Source organism: Mercenaria mercenaria, chromosome 14 (genome assembly GCF_021730395.1).
Source record: "Mercenaria mercenaria strain notata chromosome 14, MADL_Memer_1, whole genome shotgun sequence".
Taxonomy (NCBI): Eukaryota; Metazoa; Mollusca; class Bivalvia; order Venerida; family Veneridae; genus Mercenaria; species Mercenaria mercenaria.
Window position 1 is genome coordinate 24,036,276 of NC_069374.1, and position 20,858 is coordinate 24,057,133.

General features: G+C 33.4%; 2 protein-coding genes across 10 annotated transcripts in view; one reads left to right on the plus strand and one right to left on the minus strand.

Moving 5' to 3' along the window:
• Nucleotides 1–1,986, minus strand: part of LOC123526567 (E3 ubiquitin-protein ligase MIB2-like) — a 56,000-nt gene extending 54,014 nt beyond the window's left edge. Inside the window, exon 1 of the mRNA XM_045305789.2 lies at nt 1,898–1,986. The gene's annotated coding sequence lies outside the window, so the exon portion shown is untranslated. The remainder of the gene's footprint in view (nt 1–1,897) is intronic.
• Nucleotides 1,987–2,550: 564 nt separating this feature from the next.
• The window catches only part of LOC123526568 (segment polarity protein dishevelled homolog DVL-3-like), a 76,505-nt gene continuing 58,197 nt past the window's right edge, over nt 2,551–20,858 (plus strand). For 4 of the 9 annotated variants that reach the window (XR_008367016.1, XM_045305790.2, XM_045305792.2 and 1 more), the window contains exons 1-8: nt 2,552–2,827; nt 7,843–7,912; nt 8,365–8,492; nt 9,342–9,421; nt 14,823–14,900; nt 16,894–17,044; nt 19,577–19,673; nt 19,914–19,983. Coding sequence is in view for 8 of the 9 variants with exons in the window: in XM_045305790.2 (XP_045161725.1) it covers nt 2,658–2,827; nt 7,843–7,912; nt 8,365–8,492; nt 9,342–9,421; nt 14,823–14,900; nt 16,894–17,044; nt 19,577–19,673; nt 19,914–19,983 (844 nt within the window). In the remaining variant the exon portion in view is untranslated. Of the gene's footprint in view, nt 2,828–7,842; nt 7,913–8,364; nt 8,493–9,341; nt 9,422–14,822; nt 14,901–16,893; nt 17,045–19,576; nt 19,674–19,913; nt 19,984–20,858 lie in introns of all 9 variants that reach the window. The other 5 variants (XM_053523065.1, XM_053523066.1, XM_053523069.1 and 2 more) reach the window with 4 other exon arrangements.

The window sequence follows — 20,858 nt, forward strand, 5'->3', positions numbered from 1 at the left end:
TTAGGAGATATGGACCGGACACGATTTTGTTACGGACGGAAAGACGGAAGGCAGACGGACGGAAAGACCATTCCTATAATCCCTCCGCCATGGCGGGGGATTAATAAAAGGCAGTAAAATTACTAAAACAACAGACGATAAGTGATCACTTAAAATGTGTTGCCTGAAAGGATTTTAATACTACTTTAATACGCATTTAACATGTAATACAAAGAAAATTACCATTCTGTGTTTAACTTTTTTATTATCTTGAACATAAAATTGATGATTTCAAAAACTTTAACAAAATCACTCTTTGGGTATGGGTACTCTTTGCCCTTGGTCATTACATCTCCGGCGAGTATTAAATTGATGACTGAATAGCAATTTTCAATGGTCTGATCGGCTGGTTTCATTTTTAGCATGTGCATACTTTTATTTTTAATTCATAAACTTTTCTGACCAAGATCTTTATTTAATACATTTTAATATTTATTTGTTGTATTATAAGTCACACTGACACAATTTTATAGGGCATATGGTGACTTTCCAGACTTAAATGTTGCTGGAAGACCCCAGCTGGAAGACCCCAGGTACTCCTCTGGGCATCATCTTAGGCAAGAATTGGCATCTGGGTAGAATGGCCTATCTTCGTCAGCCAGCTAGATATCACATGATGACCTGAGTGGGGCTCGATCCCACAGTGGTCAGGGGCAAGTGATTCAAAGTCGGGCCACTCTTTATTTTATATTCGATGGCCAGAAAATGACTGAAAGCATAAGTAGCTAGATAGGTCCCTGAAAAGGGTTTGTATGCAATGGAATATATAGATAAATACCTCCAATCAGGCAACTTGTAATATATAATGTCTTCATAAGCATATCACAGGGTTTTATCCCCTTCATAATAGGGTCCTTCCCTCAGAAAATATCTTTTAAATTATGCAGTTTTCCCCAAAAACTGACATTACATAAGGTTTTTTATTCCCCTTTGCCCAAACACCGAGCTGTTTTTGCTCCAAATCACAGGCATGGGCCCCTTTCCCTCCTGGTTAAAAAAACCCCCAAAATCTGAAACGGATGACTCCTTTGGCAGCACTTTGTTGCTCCTATACGTCATCCTCATGTAAATATATAACTGCCAAACGCATGTCAGATTCACACTCAATGTTGCCGTTGTTATTTACAGCGGGTAAATCTATGTTTTTCTAACATTTTGAGACACCGTTACTGACCGTAACCTTTACAGAACTTGTTTTTCGTTGTTTTATTGTCTATATACTAGATCACAAACCAAATATTCCGCTTTTCCATCGCGCATAAATCGTTCAAAGACAATCTTAAATTTCACTCAAGTTTTTGTTTACGTACCGGAGATGCTTCCATTTGAGCTGAAATTGCGCCTATATGACACTGACGGATAATGCGCTGACGAATATCGACGTCATCGTCATCATCAGAATGCAGCAAAACATCGATTGTCGCCCGAAAATAATTTTGAAATTTTTGAAATTTCAATTTTTATTTTCTTCAAAAATGACGGAAAATAGGGTCGGCGGGTCTGAGTAACGAAAAATCAAAGAACTCTGGCCTTATGGCCTTATAAGGCAACCCTTTTTGGTCAAATTAAAAGGCAAGTCTGATGAAGTTATATCATATTCCTAGTTAGGCTTGAGATAAACATCCCTGCCGCTGATTTTTGTTCTACGCTTCAGCTAGATTAGGTGTGTCTGTGCCTGGCCTACCATTAACTTGAGTGTGCATCATCATAGTCATAACAATTGCTGGAAATTCCAAATTTTTCTGATATTGATCATTAATTTTAATGAAAGAAAAAATTCTTTTCAAAAAGTTTTTTTTCGTTTATCAATGCCTTTTTTCAAACCTTTCAAGCAGAGTCCTTAATCAATACTATTTACCTTTTCTCTTTGGAATTTCTTACAAATCTGCTACAGGAAGTAAACTCCTTTTATTCAGCAGTGAATCAGTTACTAAAATATCATTTGTTGAAAATTTTGTAAACAACATCATCAAAAATAACAGTAGCTGATAATAATTTGATATGATATTTAAAAAATTGAGAACATACTAGATCTGCCTTATCTCATTCTTAAACAAGATTTTCAGTTGGGAAAAATGGTAAATAGAAGCTGGGTCGCAGAAAATATTTCTTGCTGTTACTTTCACCTCCCATTTAGAAAATAAATAATAAATTGCGTGTCAAAAATAGCTTTAAAACAAGTATATTTACTCCATGAATGTAATATGGGGATACAATTCTTTTGTCTCGAATTAAAATCTCTTAAATATGTGACCTTGATGTTTCATTGGGAGGCATTTGCAAATATTTACTATAAAGGGTACCTGCAAGTCGCTTTAATTGGCAAACGAAAGGAATCAAAAACAATTTCCGAAACTATATAACTCAAAGGTTATAATGAAACAAATAGTTTATTTGAAACGTAGTACACATTATATATGAAAGAATAATCTGTTTCACTCATTTCTTTTATATATTAATCGAGAATATTTTTGCTTTTCGGTGCTTGTACTTTACGGAACTTAGATTTCGTTATTCCTTACAGCTGCCCTTAATTGTAAATTGAAAGGATATTCGGTCGCCATTTTTACTAAAAACAAGCTCCTTACTGGAATTTTTGCGAAAATTGTGCCTCCGTAATGGAGGAAATTAAAGAGACAAAAATAATTTATCATATTGACGATGAAGACACTCCATATTTGATTAAACTAAATGTCCCCGCGGATCGGGTTACATTAGGGGACTTCAAAAATGCTCTCAATCGCCCAAATTACAAGTTTTTCTTCAAGTCTATGGATGATGATTTTGGGTAAGGCTTCAACTTTGCATGAACATTTTCTATATTAATCACATCTGTTCTGAAAAGCCCATTCCTAACAGTTATTTTTATGCTGAGATTTAAAGATTGAGCAGTTGAATTATTTTTGACAAACATACCAGGCATGAGTCACCAGTTCTGGTCAGGTTTTGAGACCAAGATACTGCTGTTAATATTTTTGCACAGGTTATCATAGTCCATTTTGGAGTTTGGCACAAATAAAGCGACAACAGTTATACAGTGGGATAGCTGGGGGAGGCAGTTAAGTGTGTGAACCTTGCCTTAGATACAAATTTAAGTCTTTCTAAATTTATAAAGGTTACTTTAATCACTTAATTGGCTACAAGACAAGCAGTAATAGACAATGCTATGCAGGAAACTGTACAGATGAGCTTTGCTGGTTGTTAGGTTGGAATGCCATAAGATTTTAATCTGAGGACTTTCCTAGCTAGCAAGACATTTCGACCCCAAGACATTTCAACCCCAAGAGACAATTCGACCCCAAGACATTTCAACCCCAGCTCCTTGGACATTTCTACCCCATTCAATGATATACCAGAAAACATCTAAGAATGCCGTCATTATTATAATTAAGCTTTAATCTATAGATAATTGAGCAATTTCAAAATGTTATAACGCTTAATTAGCAAAAAGTTAAAATACGGTTATTTTCGCGAAAATAAGATTTTTGTTGACGAAATTGAGCCATATTTGTCTAAATTTCTTTATTTTCTAAAATTCTTTTTCTAATTTCTTAAAGACTTTGTTAGTACCGACTTCATATGAGAAATGAGTGATTTTTATCTCACAATAACGAAATAATCATCGTCTATATTTTTTTTTTTATTAACGAAAATAACGGGATTTATGTATCAGCCGCGTTTATTACGTAAATAATTTAAGAACAAACCGTTCTGATTATCTATCTTAAAATAACCTTTATATAACATATTTTCATACTTGGTGTTTATTTATATTTTCAAATCATCTTAAAGACTATTTTAGTACACGGCTATATTAAAAAAAACAAACAAGATCTTTAAATCATGGGCCGATGCGTTGATTTTAATTATGAAAACAACTTTAATAAAGTCACATCTTTAATACCTCTTTATTTATTTATTTCAACCAAATATCCAAATATAAATAATTATAATGTAACTCAAAGAAGTATAAGATGTCACCATCTTCATTACATTGATATTTAAAATCATAATCAGAAAAACGTGATCTTTTGATTGGATTATCACACCTTGATTAATTGTTTGTTGATATACAGCACGTGTATATTTATTAGCAGTGCGCATTGCAATTAACAATCAATTAAGCGATTGTGGTGACATCGGATATTTATAAACATGTGTCAACATTATCTTTAATTTCGGCGAAAATGTAAAGAAAACAATAGGAAATTAAACAACACATTGCTTTAATGTTATTTTCGCAAGCGATTTTGACGCACACATAAAGTATTTGCTTTACAGAATACAGAATATGATTGTTGTTATTTACAAACTGCTCTATTCTTTTCTATGAACGACATTCCTTCCAGTTGTTAAATATCAAAAAAGAAATCCCCGTTACTGCAAAATATAAGAATATATGAGTACTGTTCTGTTAAAAACGGGGAAAAAATTATTATCATATTTCATATCTGTAAAGAAAATGTGGCAGCCTTATAACATTTTTCTATATTATTTTAGCAAATACACGTGATTTTAAATGATTTTAAAAGTATGATTTTAGCAACTTCAAGCGATTTCGGTCACACATTAAACGGGAATCCACCTAAAAAATCGGGATACACCGGAATACATTTTCCATAACCGGGATACACCTGTATTTTGTAAGTTAAAGGTATTTTTGAAGGTTTTTTTTTTTTTTTTAAATAATTCAATCATATATATCATAAATGAATAAAATACGAAAGGAAAATAAAATACGTTCACGCAAAATTTCCATTACCGAAATACACCATTATTTTATTAATAAATGGTATTTTTGTAGGGTATATTGCAGAAATCATTCGTGTATAATATAAATAATACTGGCAGTAAGTTTCAGAAGGATAAGTAAAATTCTTTAACGCAAAACGATTTTATAAGAGACTGAAATTCGGCGACCACGCGGGAAATTACCATAACCGAAATACACCCGTATTTCTTTAACAAATGGTATTTTTGAAGTGATTTATGACTGACTTCAAACATATATATCATAAAATATTATTTTTCAAAAGGAAATTAAAATACTTTTGCGTGTTACGTCTTGTACATGATTGAAAATCGGCCTGCGCACTGGAAATGTGTGCATTCGGAATTTCCATGTCCTAGATTCTCTAATGTACACAGGTATTTCTTAAATAAATCGTGTTTTTAGGGTTTATGATAGAATTCAATCATATCTCAAATAAATAATTAATTTACAAAAGGAAAATAAAATGCACAAAACGTTTTTACACGAAGTTGAAAATTTGTTGAGCGCACGGGAAATTTGCGCACTCGTGGATGAACAACAGTCGCCGGTATTTTGTTAGCTTCTAAATTAAATAAAAGCTTATCATATTTAACAGCACTTACCTTAAGCTTGTAAAACATTAATTGTCACATGTCACATGTGTGTGCTTACAAATATACTGATTAATTGATATAATCAATAGGTGTGATAATCCAATCAAACTCTATCAGAACTAATCAGAGGCACGTGTTTGTTACGCCGCATATATTCAAAGGACATTAATTGTGCTTTGGCAATAAATACACTAAACGTTTTTATATTCACATATAAACATGATATAATTCTTTTAAAAACTGATTTTTCATAATAATTTTTCTTCTTAAATTATCAAATTAAACATGAAGAAATAATTCAATTAGTTCCAATAATAAACTTTCCGGTCAGCGCAGTTTATTCACTAACATGTATTTTATGTATGATTCATTTAAAAATAGCATGTTTATATACATCTATATATTAATATTTTCTAAAATATGCAACATGGAAGAAATATAAAATGAAAACATACAACTATTTCTGAGGGGTCGAAATGTCTTGGGGTCGAAGTGTCTTTGGGGTCGAATTGTCCAAGAAAATTAAATTTTGGGGTTGAAATGTCTTGGGGTCGAAATGTCTTGGGGTCGCAACGTCCAAGATTCCTTTCCTACCTCCGTTTTAAGTATTCAGAGGGGATTGCAATGTTCAGACAGGTTATTCATTGACTACTGAATTAGCTGTCAATTGCATAATTAGCAGTTTGTGCAAAAAAACAGAATTACTGAGTTCCAGTGAGATGCCAGTGCAGACATTTTGTTTGCACTAGACTACAGGTCACTTTTAAACCTTTTTTGCTAACTAGTGACTTTTTATTGAAGCTTTAATAGTCATAAATCATTAAAGGTGGTTAATCAGATCTTGGTCAGCTAATGGATTTGTTCAAAACTTAACCATCTGATCATCAACATAAGGCGTAGATCAGGTTTAATAGAAGAAACTTGTATCAGAGCTCCAGATAAGCTTTTGGTGCAGTTGGGTATTTACCCATCACTTTTTGTCTGAATTGGGTATTGGAAATTTGAATTGGGTAAAAATAATATCATTACCCAGCCTTTTCAGAAGTAATTGGGTATTTGCTAAAACCAATTGGGTATTTTACCAATCTCCCACTAACAATTGAGTATTTTTTTGCTTACAGTATACATGGTATATATCATTAAACAGGACTGACTAAGTATTTTAATGGCGCCCTTCAATGTTTAATACAAAAATGTATTTAAAATTGTAATGAATGTTTCATACTGTTGTTTTCTTTTTCACTTTTAATGCAGTCTGAGATCAGTTCATCCACAATATCCCGAACGATGTGGTCACCGCAATATGCATTCTCCCAAAAGATGTCATCCAGTATTTGTGACATTACATCGTCACAAACAGATAACTGTCATTGTTGAACAGCAAAATATCCCACTAATTTGTTTGTTTGTGCTGCAACAATGTTTTTTCCTGCAACCTCTTTACATTTTATCGGCGTAAAATTGTTTACAAAGCGTCCAAATAACACTGATCAGCCGACTGAATGGTCCTGTTATTTTTCTGATAAATTGCAACCTGTTCTGCAGTAACATATAACCAGTCAGTCAAATCTAGCGTTAAAGTCTCATACCCGTTCTAGTTATAAGGAAAATGCGATACGCAAGCTATTTTTTACGAATTGGGTATTAGGAATTTTAATTGCGTTTCAGTACGCACACTGTATGAATTCAATTGGGTTTTCTGCAATTTTAATTGCGTAAATACGCAAATACGCAGCTTATCTGGAGCTCTGCTTGTATGTATGAAATTCACGCACCCACAACTTCGACATACGAAAGCATACATCTGTTTTAATTAGGCATGTCAGTGATGTCATGAAATGTGAGAAATATTGTTTCATTGATGATTTAAAGGATTTTGAGTTATATCCACAATTTTAATTTTCTATCCATTTGAATGATTTCACAGTAAGTACATCCCTGAGTACAGCCAGTGAGTACTGATGAGAACAGAAATATTTACCCAGTTCAGCAGGGATATTAACTGGCTATTTTTATTTAGGGGCCCAGACTGTCAAAAATAAATGTTTTAACTGTTTAACATTCTAAAGGTATATGGGCATTTTCTCCAAAAATGTAGGGGCCCAGCCCAAAATCTATGGGCCATGGGCTACTGGGCCCATGCTAATTTATATTCCCAAGTTGATAATGATATTAAAGTAAGAGGTATTTTTTGGAAAGGCCCTGCTCGAATTATTTTGCACATGGGGTGGAGGCGTGGTGGTGAGGTGGGTGATAGCTCAGTATTTGGGCAAAGGGGAATGAAATTCTCTCTCAGTGTAAAGTTATTTTTTAAATGACCACTATGGTAGAAGAAAAAGCATTGAAAATTTTTTATATTTTTTTTATCGTCCTTGTTAAAGTTGTACATTTGTATGTACCAGTGAATACCTTCTGACACACACTTTTATTTTCTAGGGTGGTAAAAGAAGAAATAATAGATGAAGAACAAAGGCTGCCCTGTTTCAATGGAAGAGTTGTTTCATGGGTAAGTTACTAGTACCTAGTAAGTAACACAAAATGTTACTGGACACGGTATAAATCTTTCTGTTAATTAGCTGATTTGATCCTGTTCAAAATACTGACATTAAACTACATGACAGTGGAAAACCATCTAATTTCATTAAATGCAGATATCACCTCTTATTTAATACTTGTATTACAATTCTTTTAGTTAGAAGTTAGCATTAATGTAACAGCGATAAATGCATCTGTGCATATAGATATATCTGATTGTATTAATATTAACTTCAGTTATTATTAAGTTTTGTTCAAAGAAAGTTTTTTTTAGTGGTTTGAAAAGGTTTCAGATGTATAACTGGTCCAGTAATGAGTATGTAGATTTATTACTCCTAGCATTAGATAAAAGTTTTATTCAAATGGTTTTAATAGGTTTACAAGAATGTTTGAAAATATTTGTACTGTATTTATTTTTTGCAGTTGGTTGCTGCAGAGAGCAGCAATGCCTCGGACACACAATCCCAGTGTACTGATTCCCAGGCAGGTGATATTCACATGCCGACAGAGAGGGTTGGTGGTATAGGAGATAGTCGACCACCTTCTTTCCAGTAAGTTTATAGAAATAATATAATTATGTTGGTTTTGGTATTAATGCTGCATAGCAAGATTTTGGTACTGCAAAGAAAGCCAGAAAGTCTTTCCAGTTTCCTGAATTCAGTACCAGTACTGTTTTGATACCCTCTTGTAACAAACAACTTCCCCACAAAAATCAGCAGTGTAAAAACAATTTATCACATGATTTATTAGGCTAGTGCTCTACCTACTGAGCTTATCAAGTTGGTCTACGATAATTTGTATAGATTTATTTACATTTGCAAGTCTATATCGTAGCATCTTCTCTCCACCTGACGTGGTCTGTAGAATACTTGAATGGACCTTACTCAGATTTGGTCACATGATTTTACTTACTTGACTGCACTTAATGGCAGCATTAAAAAAAACTCTTCAAATGAATTCTTATGGGCCGAAAGAAAATCTTGATAAATCTTCATGTCTAAAAACTCAAGGCCTAGAGCTTTTAGATGTTTGGCATATAGCATTGTTTATTGTTCCCAGACACTTTCAGAACTAGTAATCAGCGTTATTGATATTGCAAAAAGGACAATTATTGCAATATGATATAAAAGATACTGCAGAAAGGGCAATTGCAGTACAATTGATGTACAAAAAAAGCAATACTGTTGCAAGAGATAAAATATTCCGTACATGATGAATTCTCTTACTCTTTCCCACAGACATGTGTAGTGACATCTATGTACAATTATGCCATTTTATCCCATATTGGCATAATAGAAGAACGCGAGTCGTATTATTGAGAAACTTATTCTTTCATGTGTTTTAAAAGAGGAATCGTTGGATTAAGGAATTCACCTGGATATAAAATTTGTCTATTTCAGTGCAAATCCCTCGTTAGGTAGTAGAGATGACCACTGCGATACCTGTACTGAAACAGACTCTGTTATTAGCTCAAGACGAGGTATGTCCTTGTGTTTATGCTTAGAAATGACAGTACTGCTCAGGAATGTGTATGTTGTATATATTTTAAGTTTTTTTTGTAGCATTCTGGCTGCTGTATGTGAGGGCTATTTGTTTGAGTTTGTATCTATGCATAAATATATCTAGATGGATTGACACATAAACAGAAGTGGGTTTAAACATACACTAATCACTTTTAAAAGTATTTTTAGTTAAGTTATTAATAACATCTCTATACATTTTCGAAAGTATTTGTAGCCATTTTCTTATTTTCAATAATACAGGTGTTTTACTTTTGTGTTTAGATGCTGGGGCTCTCACACATTGTAGCTAGAAATGATTTGTTTGTACAGACATTCTATTCAAGGTTTTGTACAGATATTCTATTAAAGGTTGAAATTAGAAAAATGAACAATATATATATATATATATAAGAAATTTGATCCAGCCACAGGAGTATATATATGAAAACAGTAGTCTTAGATTAGATTAAATCAGTGTCTTGTTATTCTAACACTATAGAAAACTTTCATCAATAACACTGTCTCAAGAACGCTTGTACCTAGACCACCAAACGCTACGGGATAATTGACTGTAGCCTTGAGGTAACACTTCCTGTTTTAGAGCCATTTGATTAAAGGTCAAGGTCACAACATGCTTTAGAACGAAAATCTGTTTTTTCATCAAATGGGAACAGACATATTTGTTTTACAAACAGTTGTTGTCTTCTATCAAAGATGGATGGATATAGTCGTCATGTTGTCCATTTGGTTTCATGGCTGGCCCTTATATCCTTAAAACCTCTCTAAGGGTGTTGATGAAACTTGGATGGAATGGTCTTCCCATGACATGATCAATATTGCTGGCAGAACACGTGTTCCTTTCGAATCAGCCCATGATCAGGGTCAACAAAAGGTCAAACATTTGAGCTTTTAATTGCATGTTCAGTCAGTATCTTCTTAACCCCTCAATATACCAAGCTTTGGTTGACTGTTTCATTGATTTAGATGACATTTTTCAGAAGACTTACCCAAGGTCAAGTTAACACTGAAGGTCGAACATTGAAAAATGCTTTAGTATTACTGTACGCTATTTATTCTTGTACTATATAATTCAAGTAGCACCAAATTATATATCTGTATATAAACCTCTTATTTCTATGAATTCTGGTTATTCAAGTTTCTGAAATAAGTTGTAAGGCTTTAACATACTTCTCTACACTTGTGAGGCAATCAATGTTGGGCGGTTAAAACTGCCCCCGGTTTTAACCAGCGGTTTTAACCGGTTAAAACCGTCCCGGTCAATACTCCCTGAAGTGGTCAATACCGGTCAATACTGGTCGATTGGTCAATACTGGTCAATTAGTCAATACTGACTGTTAAGATATTTTGCAAAGTTTATGAACAATTAAATAATGACTGTTTAAGAACATCTGGGGCTTGATTATGGTAAATGCAGGCATTAGTATTTAGTTAAAGCAACCAAATCAATACTCCCAAATTGGTCAGAAGTGGTTGATTGGTCAATACTGATTGATACTGGTTATTAAACATTTTCTGTTAGATTAGATTACAGAGATATATAGTTTTGCTGAACTTCATTTGTAGACAGTATTTCATAAACTGTAGCAGTAAGTGTTTGATTCACAAGTGATAAATCTAATGATTTTTTATATTGGTATAAACAATTTAATGAAAAGCTGCTGCAAAACACCTGGACCCTTTCACAGAAGTGGTATAATTGTGTGTTGATAGCAATTGTCACATTGCCTAATGACACCATGTCTTACAATATACAATAGATGTTGCAGACCTGTCTATCTAGTCACTAATTAGGTGTCAAGATCAATAATCCCACTGTATTATTGAGATGCTTGAACATGGTAAAATAAGTTATGCAATCAAAGTATTCAGCTGACCAATATTTACAAACTATATGCATTAATCAGAGATATTGCGTAGGACCAAAATTTGAATTGACCAGTACTGTCTGTTTCAATGAGTGTAATTAATATTAATAAAATCTTTAATTAATTTAAAATAAAGACTGCTGTAAGAAGATAAAAGCTTTGAATAAACTAGTATTGATCACTGACCAGTCTAAGTATATTGTCCAAAACTGAGTCTGACCAGGACACATTGCCACTGACCAAAACTGAATCGACCAGTATTGACCACTATACTTTTTAATGAACAAAATTCTATATTATTCAAATTGCTTTATTATTTTTATATTACTATCACAGCCTGTGCCAATCTTTGAATGTGCATTATGTAAGTGTTGAATAAACCAGTAATGACCACCCAAGAGTGACCATAGTATTGAATCGACCAGTATTGATCGGTATTGACCGGTTTTAACCAGTATTGACCGCCGGCCCGGTCAGTACTCATATTGACCGGCTTTTTGCCATTATTGGAGGCAATTCACAGCCATTGCACTTTTGCAATACCTTAGTCCTTTAGTCAGTTTATATAGATATATATTCCCTAAAGCATGCAAACTTCTCAACTGACTAATACATATTTGACAGGGAATACAAATGCAATGAATTTGTTTTAAGACATTATTTCTTGGAATACAGTGTAAACTCTTTAATCCAGGCTCGTCTTCAACAATATATTTGAAGATCTTCTTGGTCCCGGAATTTTTTAGTGTAATCATAACAGAAAACAAATTTGAGACAGTTATTATATTAGATTTCTGTAAAATTAAATTTTTGGTTTGAACGTTACTCTCATAGGTCATTATGTCTCCCACATGTGTTTAGGGAGACTTTGTGTTATTTTGCTGTCTATGTGTATGTCACAAAGTTTGTCCATGCAACTCCCCTGACACCACCAGGCAGATTTACACCAAACTTTACAAAAGTAATTATTTTCAATCCTTTTACATATCATCGGCTTGTTTCAGTATGGTGATTTTCATTGGAGTTGTGGCCCTTGGTTTGTAAAATTTTATAATATTTTGGTTACATCGCATTACATTATTACAGATTTCTACCAAACCTTACAGGAATGATTATTGCCAAGTCTTATTGTGCATTGTCTGCATGTTCAGGTTTTGTTATTTTCAGTGGAGTTACGGCCCTTGATTTATTGTTGTTTACCTTGTTAGTGCAACAGTTACTGCTCTGACACCACAGGGAGGAATTACTTCAAACTTCATGAAGGTGATCACAGCCATGCTTAATTATGCATTTCTTGGGCATAATCCAGTTTATTGATTGTCTGCAGATTTATGGCCTTTCTTACATCATTGGGCAGATTTTCGCCAAACCTTAAAGGATTTATCAGTGTCAAGCCTAGTTATGCATATCATCGGAATGTTCCAATTCAATGATTTTCAGCAGAGTTGTATTTTTACAGTATTTACACTACCTGCTGTATACCATTGGGCAGAATTTCTCTAAACCTCACAAATGATCATTGAGAAGTGTAGTTTTGCATCACACTGGTAGTTCCAGTCTAATGATTTTCAGTGGAGTTGTCACCCTTGATAGGTCAAATTCTATGATGCTCATGCTACTTCACCTGTATCGCTGTTTAGAATTCTGCCGAATTGTACAGGAATGATCAGTGCCAAGCCTAGTTGTGTATATTGTTGGAATGTTATGGTTCAGTGATTTTCACTGGATTTCTGGCCTTTTATTTGTGGCATTTTACAATGTCTTCATGTTAAGTCGTGGGAGACACTTTTTATGACTATCTTAATTGTTTCAGAATTATCTCCCGTTCATATTAAATTTTTGTTTTATTATTTTACATTTAATTTTAAGATAATGACTTAATAAACTTCAAGGCTATTGCTGATAAATATGAGTAGATAGATACCAGCTCCATGATTGTGGAACTTGTGTACAGTGTAATACTCATTTTTTCGTTTTGAGTGCAATTTTTCACCAGTATTATAATACATCAATTGTCAAGCAAAAATCAGATGTCTGATTGATCAAAATGGAAGTTGATTTATTGTTTGCAGTGCTAATATTGGTCCAGTTTTGTCACAGTTCCACATTTATGATCACATTAGTTGCAATGTAGATGCTGAATAGTATGTGACAAGATTCAGTATTAAACTTAACTTTGAAATAGACACTGTGGACAAAATTGTTTTTCGTTATTGAATACATATAAGTACAGATTGCAGCAGCACAAGTGAAAATTCTAAGACATTTCTTGCTTTCCAAATATTTGTTAAGTTAAGATATTGATAGTAGCATTTAGAAAAAGTGTACAAATCAGAACTTTCACAAATAAGGTAAAATTATCTCCCTTTGTGTACTACATAATTTCACCCTGTTTTGCGTTTAAGCAAACACAACACTTGCAATTCCACTGAAACAAGCCTTTGGTGGAGTTGAGGGGCTCATTGATCTTCAATTATTTTCTAGTTCAAACTACTTTTCTGATGTTGAAGATTATAATAAGATAAGAGGGGTTTCACTGTACATGTATGTTAGTTCTAACACAGCCAAAATCTTAACAAGTTATGTAGAATAATGAATGATTTTCCTTAGATGCATTTCGTTGTCTTTGTTATTATGTCTCCCACACCACTTTGGTGGGAGACGTATTGATTTACTCCTGTCTGTCTGTGTGTGTGTCCTTCTGTCACAAATCTTGTCCAAGCTCTTAAGTCAAACATTTCTCATCCGATCTTCACCAAACTTGAACAAAATGTGTTTGCCAATAAGTCCTCGGCCAAGTTGGATAACTAGCCAAATGGGCCCAGGCACTTCAGAATTATGGCCCTTGAATTACTGATAGGCTGCTTACTCCAACACTTATCCGATAGGCCTGTTACTCCAACACTTACTCCAAAACTATCAAAGGTATATTTTCTGTGAGTAAACAGTATTTATAAAGGCAGACTTACTATTCAGATGATTAGGCAGTTGTGGGAGACATGCGCTTTTCTCAAAAGCAGCTCTAGTTAGATATGTGTTTTTCACTGTATTTAATTTAAGTGCCTGCCATAGCAGGCATATGAAAGTGTTGATTGAATGCTGTACAAATGTAGAAAAGCCTAGTTACAGAATGTTGACATGTAATGTTTTGAGACAGGTGCGCTATTGAAACATTTACTGTGAAATAATTAATATGCATGCGGGGCTCATTTTCGGAATTTCCAGATTGTGTTTAACCATCCCAAAAACATATTTGTAATTAATGTATTCATTTTCCATTCATTTTTTATGTCAGAAGTTGAAATCCCCATGAAATAAACATTTTGACAAAAACTACGAAATTCCATGCCCACAAGATAAACTGATTTCGCAATATTTTAATTTTTAATGCATGTATAACATTTTTTTTAAGCACCTGCCCCAAAATATTATTTTTGAGAATCGTAGAAAATGTAATATATAACCAGTAACAAGTAACTACATTATATCGTAGATGGTCGACATAGAAGTTCCCGCCACTCATCACATAAACTGTGTAACCACAGTTGTTGTAGGGAAAATTCTAGTCTTGGTAAGATACCTTAAATGTGACCAGATCTGGCAAATGATTTCCAGGGTTCCCACATCTAAGAAATATATTAAATATTAGGACTCTATAGATGTTAGCTTCTAAGGCCTCCCTAAATTATCCTGAAGAGTAAATTTTGTAAGTTTTTAGAACCAAGTCTTTGTGGTTTAGGCCATTTGGAGGTAATTATTTTCATGCCTTCAAGATTGTCAAAAGTGGCAAAGGAGGCCCTGATCAAGCATATTTAAGACATACTTTTTTCAGAAACCATGTATAGGCATTTTAGTAGTTGAACAGGATGCCTAAATATAATTTTCTTTGGAAATGTTAGGTTCAAAAAAGGACCAGTTTTCGGCCTTTTTACATTTTAATGATTCTTTAAAATATATATATAAAAACTGATTTAAGCTCTTAAATTCTTTGATATTTTAGTGCAATACTTAACTATTTTAGAAAGTGTAGTCATTCTGAAGCTAAGTGGGAACCCTGTCTGAAACTGGTGTTGGTGACCATACCCTGGTTGTTATATTGAAAAGCTTTGCTTCTCCAAGTTCACGGTGGCAGTCATTTCTTCCAGTATTGTATGACATTAGTGACACATCCCAATCCTGTTTTCTTCACATTTTCTCAATTTTTAAACAACCAAAGCCTCTTCTCAGAAGTAAAACAATCAAACCTGTTTTAAAGTGGTCATTTCTTAGATTTTTAGGATAACTCCAGCACAAGTCAGCATTGATTACTAACTTCTCCTTTAACCTTTACCATGCTATATTTCTAAAATGGACTGGTCCATTATGTTATTTGAGCAGTACCACTTATTATTCAAAGGGTTGTTCACTGAAAATTTACTGACTGAATAGCGAACAGTGCAGACCATGATCAGCCTGCACAGAGGCTGCACTGCAAAGGCAAAATAACTTTTCGCCAGCAGGCTAAAGGTTGGTTAATGTAAATACAACACTTTGTAAGTTAAATACAAATCATTCCATCTTTATACTTTGGCACACTGTGAGAAAATATCCAAACAAACCATGGCTCCATGGAGCCTGCACTGCAGTGCTTCAACTCAAAATTCCATCAGTGAGCAAATGCTCCCAAAATTTTGAAATAAATTTTTAAACTGCATTGTTTGTTCAGTAGCAGACATTGCACAGATATTAATTTTCATGTCTCTATTCCTTCAAGATGCACTACTTAAGACAGGTTTGATTGTGTCTGCACAACTTATGGGATTTTTTGCTTGAGAAGGTTGATTGTGGATGATCTGATACATTGGGTCAGGACCATTTTGCATGTTATGTTAAAACGATATTTCAGTGTTATAAAATATTTATTTTTTTTTGTAAAAAATATATCCAAGTTCTACTCATATCACTTGGATTTGTCTTTTTTCATTTAGGTCTAGCATAATAAAGAAGCTGCTTTTAATGCTAATATAACAATTAATGCAACTTGTTTCTGATTTTTTCATTTACATTGTAAAATGATTTTTTTTTATATGTATCATATAAGAAGCAGTAACTGCTGCGTCTTTTAATCCCCACTCAAGATATGCATTGCTTTTAAAGATTTGCCCTGCTTAAGTTTTGAAGCGATATTATACCAAAAATTTGTAGGTGTATGTATCATAAAATGGCTGTGTTTGTTTCTTTACATAAAAAATATTCCGATAAATCATACATATGAAATAATAACAAAAATCCTAGCACAGCATGTTTCTCTATAGATTCTAGAATAACTTTTACTGTAATGAAATTATTATTCCATTTGGCACTTCTTTGATCTGCTCATAGACTCCACTGGAAAGAGTTAATTGACTCTGCTAATTAGCAAAGGATCATCAGTTTACTATTGTACCGGTAGATATCCCTATATTTTCTTTTAATGTTTTGATAGAAAACAGTATCTTTTTGTATATTTTGTTATCTCATACTCAAAAATGACGTAAATCAAGGGAGGTTTTTGTATTTCACATATTGTGGTTTTGTCTTTTCAGCCCATCCATCACGGTTAAATGGCCACACAAAACTTGACCTTCGTCATAGAGACCGTCGAGGTCACGGTCACTCGTACGAGTCGTCAACAATGCTCAGTAGTGACCTTGAAACAACAAGTTTCTTTGATTCAGAAGATGACACAATGAGCAGGTAATAGATATAAAATGTTGAAGCACTGTGACTAGGTAATATCTGAGATAGCAATTTTTTCCCCCTTAATTTTCATGAAAAAATCAACACAAGGATTTAAAGCTGAAAATATGGCTGTTACATATCAAATCACATGCAGTCAAAGCTGTTCTAAAAATACCACTGAACAGACACTGTCTGGTGTTGAAGACTGCAGATTTTATTTCCTATTTGAATACTAACAGTTGATTTTCTCTTTCTGTTGAAAAAAAAAGATAGAAAAATACAAAGCCCATGTCTGCAGATCGATATTATACCCTGATATTAATGACTGTATTCTTGTTACTAAAAATACATATAAGTATATTGCATGTGAAAAAAAATAAATGGAAACTTTCAATTTTGTGATGTTATTAAAAAGCAATTATTGCTGAACAAGCACACTTCCATGTGAACTGTATCTCACAATCTCTATAGAGGAACTTTATGCCTGGGGATTCCTCCTGAAAATTATGGTAAATAGAGTGAAGGGAATTACTACAGAGTGATTAACTCATAAGAGTACCTATTATACTGTGTAATGATTCACAAAACGCATGTTTTTTTCTGTGAACTTGGCAGGAGAATGATTCTCTCTGCTTGAGGTACAAGTGCAGTTGGTTATATCATGTTACTGTAGTAAGGTTGAATAAAAATAAAAAAAAACAGTTGCTCCCAAATGTAGACCAGAAGTTGTTAGGATGAAAATTGGTTGAATTTTCGGCTGATTTTATATCTTGATAGTGATACTGTTTCATATTCTCAAATGGAAAAATATTCAACAAAAATACAAAAATTCAAATACCAGCATATTTTAAGCACATACAATTAGTGATAACATTTACTAAAATAATGAATTTCATATTATTATTTTTTTGCAGTACATTCCATTAAACATTTAAATATCTTGCAGAGCTTGTTTTCAGAAACCAGAGCAAATCTTTAATTAAATGTTAAATAGAAAATATACTTACACATAAGATTCCAAGATTTTAATGCCTGAGGATTTCCTGTGTATGACATTCCTGGTCGGCTATTTTGTTTTAATTTTTAGAAAAATTTCTGTTACTAAACTTAAAGTTTTGAAACAATCTTATAATTTATACATGCATAATTGTTTCCCATAAAGGTTCCTTTAAAAGTTGAAGTTGCTGCAAGGACTGGTTTTCATGAATAATCAAAAAATGTTATATCAGCAAAAATGAATCACTTGTGATTGTTTCTGGCTTTACAGTAAAAACAGGACGGCTAGAGAAAAAGTTTTCAAAACAGAGAGATAGAATTGCTTTTGCTTATTAACCATCTGAACATTAAATATGCTCTTTTGATCATTAAGTCATACAGGTGAGACTTTCTCACATGTCTGCAGTTAATTAACTTGTAATGTAATATTACCTGGTTTCATAAAGATTATAATAGCACTGTGAGTTGAAACAGATATTGAAATGGTTTCAGTTTAACCCTTTGCCTGCTGGCGGCGATTGGTTTTGCCTTTGCGACCAGTGCAGACCAAGATCAGCCTGCACATCCGTGCAGGCTGATCATGGTCTGCACTGTTCGCTATTCAGTTAGTAAATTTTCAGTGAATACCCCTTCGAATAATAAATGGTATTGCCCAAACTGAATGATGGAACAGTCCATTTTAGAAATTTAGCAGGCTAAGGGTTAAATCAGGTTAGCTTCAGTTAGGCACCTTTTCATTTAAATCAGGTTAGCTTTTCAGTTTAGGCTCCATAACTTGTAATGTAAGAAAGAAGCAAGCTGAAGTTAGGCCTGTACAAAAGCTTGCGCAAATTTTAAGTTTCTATTGGCATTAAAAAGCAAGCTTGATGCTGTGGCTCCCTTTGGTAGAAAAATATGTAAATTTACACAGAGTATTAAAAAGTATAGTACTCCAAAATATGACAGTTTTAGTGTCAGTGTGATTCAGTTTTTGATAGGATGTGTAATAAATGCCAAACTGTTTGCTACTAGTGTACAAAAGTTTTTGCATACTATACTATTGTCAGAAAGAGTGTCAGAAATTTACATCTGTGTATTATGTCTGTAATACTTCCATTTTGTTGGCTAAGAAAGTTAGAGAGCAGGAGACACATGTTCACAAAAGCAGTCTTAAAGTCCAAGGTTCAGGGATATAAAACTGAGAATGTGGACCAGTCACAAAACTCTAGCATCTGATTGGTTGATTTCTAAGCCCAGTCTTAAAATTGACCAATGGCAAGGCTGTATATTTAGACTGGTCTTCAATTTCAGTTTTATAACCTTGGAACCAGCATCTGACTGGTAAATTCTGAGAACATTCCTGGTTTTCTCTGAAACAGATTTACCTTGCTCTACTGTACACACCTCACTTTAGAAGATATACCTATTTTGGTCTGTTTCAACAGATTCAAGTAAATCCTTGAGAGTCAGACCATGCTATACTATTGATGTTATTGATGGATTTTAATTCAACTTAAATGAAGAAAAATGAAACATGACGAAACTTACTATAAATGTTCTATATACTTACAGGTTCTCAACTGTCACAGACACAACAGCTAGATCTTCATCAAAATATGGTCGCCATCGGAAACGACGACGGAAGCATAGACTGCCACCCATTAGTCGCGTATGTTCCACTTAAGATAACCATATTTGATTTGAAATTGGATGCAAGTAAAGTTACCTCGAATTGTATTTTAATGGAAAGAAATTGATTTGTTACCGAGACCTAGTTAATGTTCGCGATGTAATGATAACTAACACTTAAAAACAGATAAATACTCGTATTTTATTTTCCAGCTTTATTTTCAGGCATCAGTTTCGAGTAGAACAGACATAGTTATAATCTTTCTGTTCATATTTTCAGGCATCATCATTTTCCAGTATAACAGACTCTACCATGTCTCTCAACATTATTACAGTCACTTTAAATATGGGTAAATATTTTCTTCAGTTTCCATTTATAAACACTATAGGTTCAGTCCAGTAATCCTGCACAATTAAGCTAAGGTAACATTAACAGGTATTTCAATGAATTGTCTACATCTATTTTTATAAACATTTAAAGTAAATTGATTAATCTGAACATTTCTTTTTTCGGGGGATAAATGACTCGTATTCTATTCCATACTAGTAGGGAGACATACGATGGTGGTAATATAAATTACCAAGTTGTACTCTGGATAAATTAAGTTAAATTATGGATAAAATGTCGGCTTCTGGTTATGGCAGCCTTCCCGCTCCAACTGTGTGATCCAAGCATACACAGTTCCTTTCGATAGACTGTGCTCGCTGTTTTTAGCAGTCAGGCTCCACATGAAATAATGTTGTTGACAATAGACAGAAAACAGTACACATATTTGGAAGAATCGTAGAATGAGGCTGCCTTTAACCAGAAACAAAAATTTAATGCAATACTTAATACAGCAATGGCAAATTTATTTAAAAGTAAAATTAGATCAGTGAAATATGATTTAAAGGTGGATAATCAGATTTTGGCCATGTAACGGATTTGTTCGAAACTTTAGCATCTGATCATTTACACTCATTTATGATCACTTAACACTTAATACAAATTAGATTTTCACTGGAGGTATTTTTAAAATTTCACTTTCCTATCCTGGTTGCCCAACCAAGAAAGAGTTATTTTAACATAAGTATAAATTTGATAAACATACTTTGCCTAAGGAAATGTTAAAATATTAGACATATTGTAATATATTTGTTAAATATTTGCATTAAAAATTATGTATTTAGATAGAAATGCAAGTTTGAAAAATTATTATTACTTCCCTTTGCCTGTCTTGGTTGC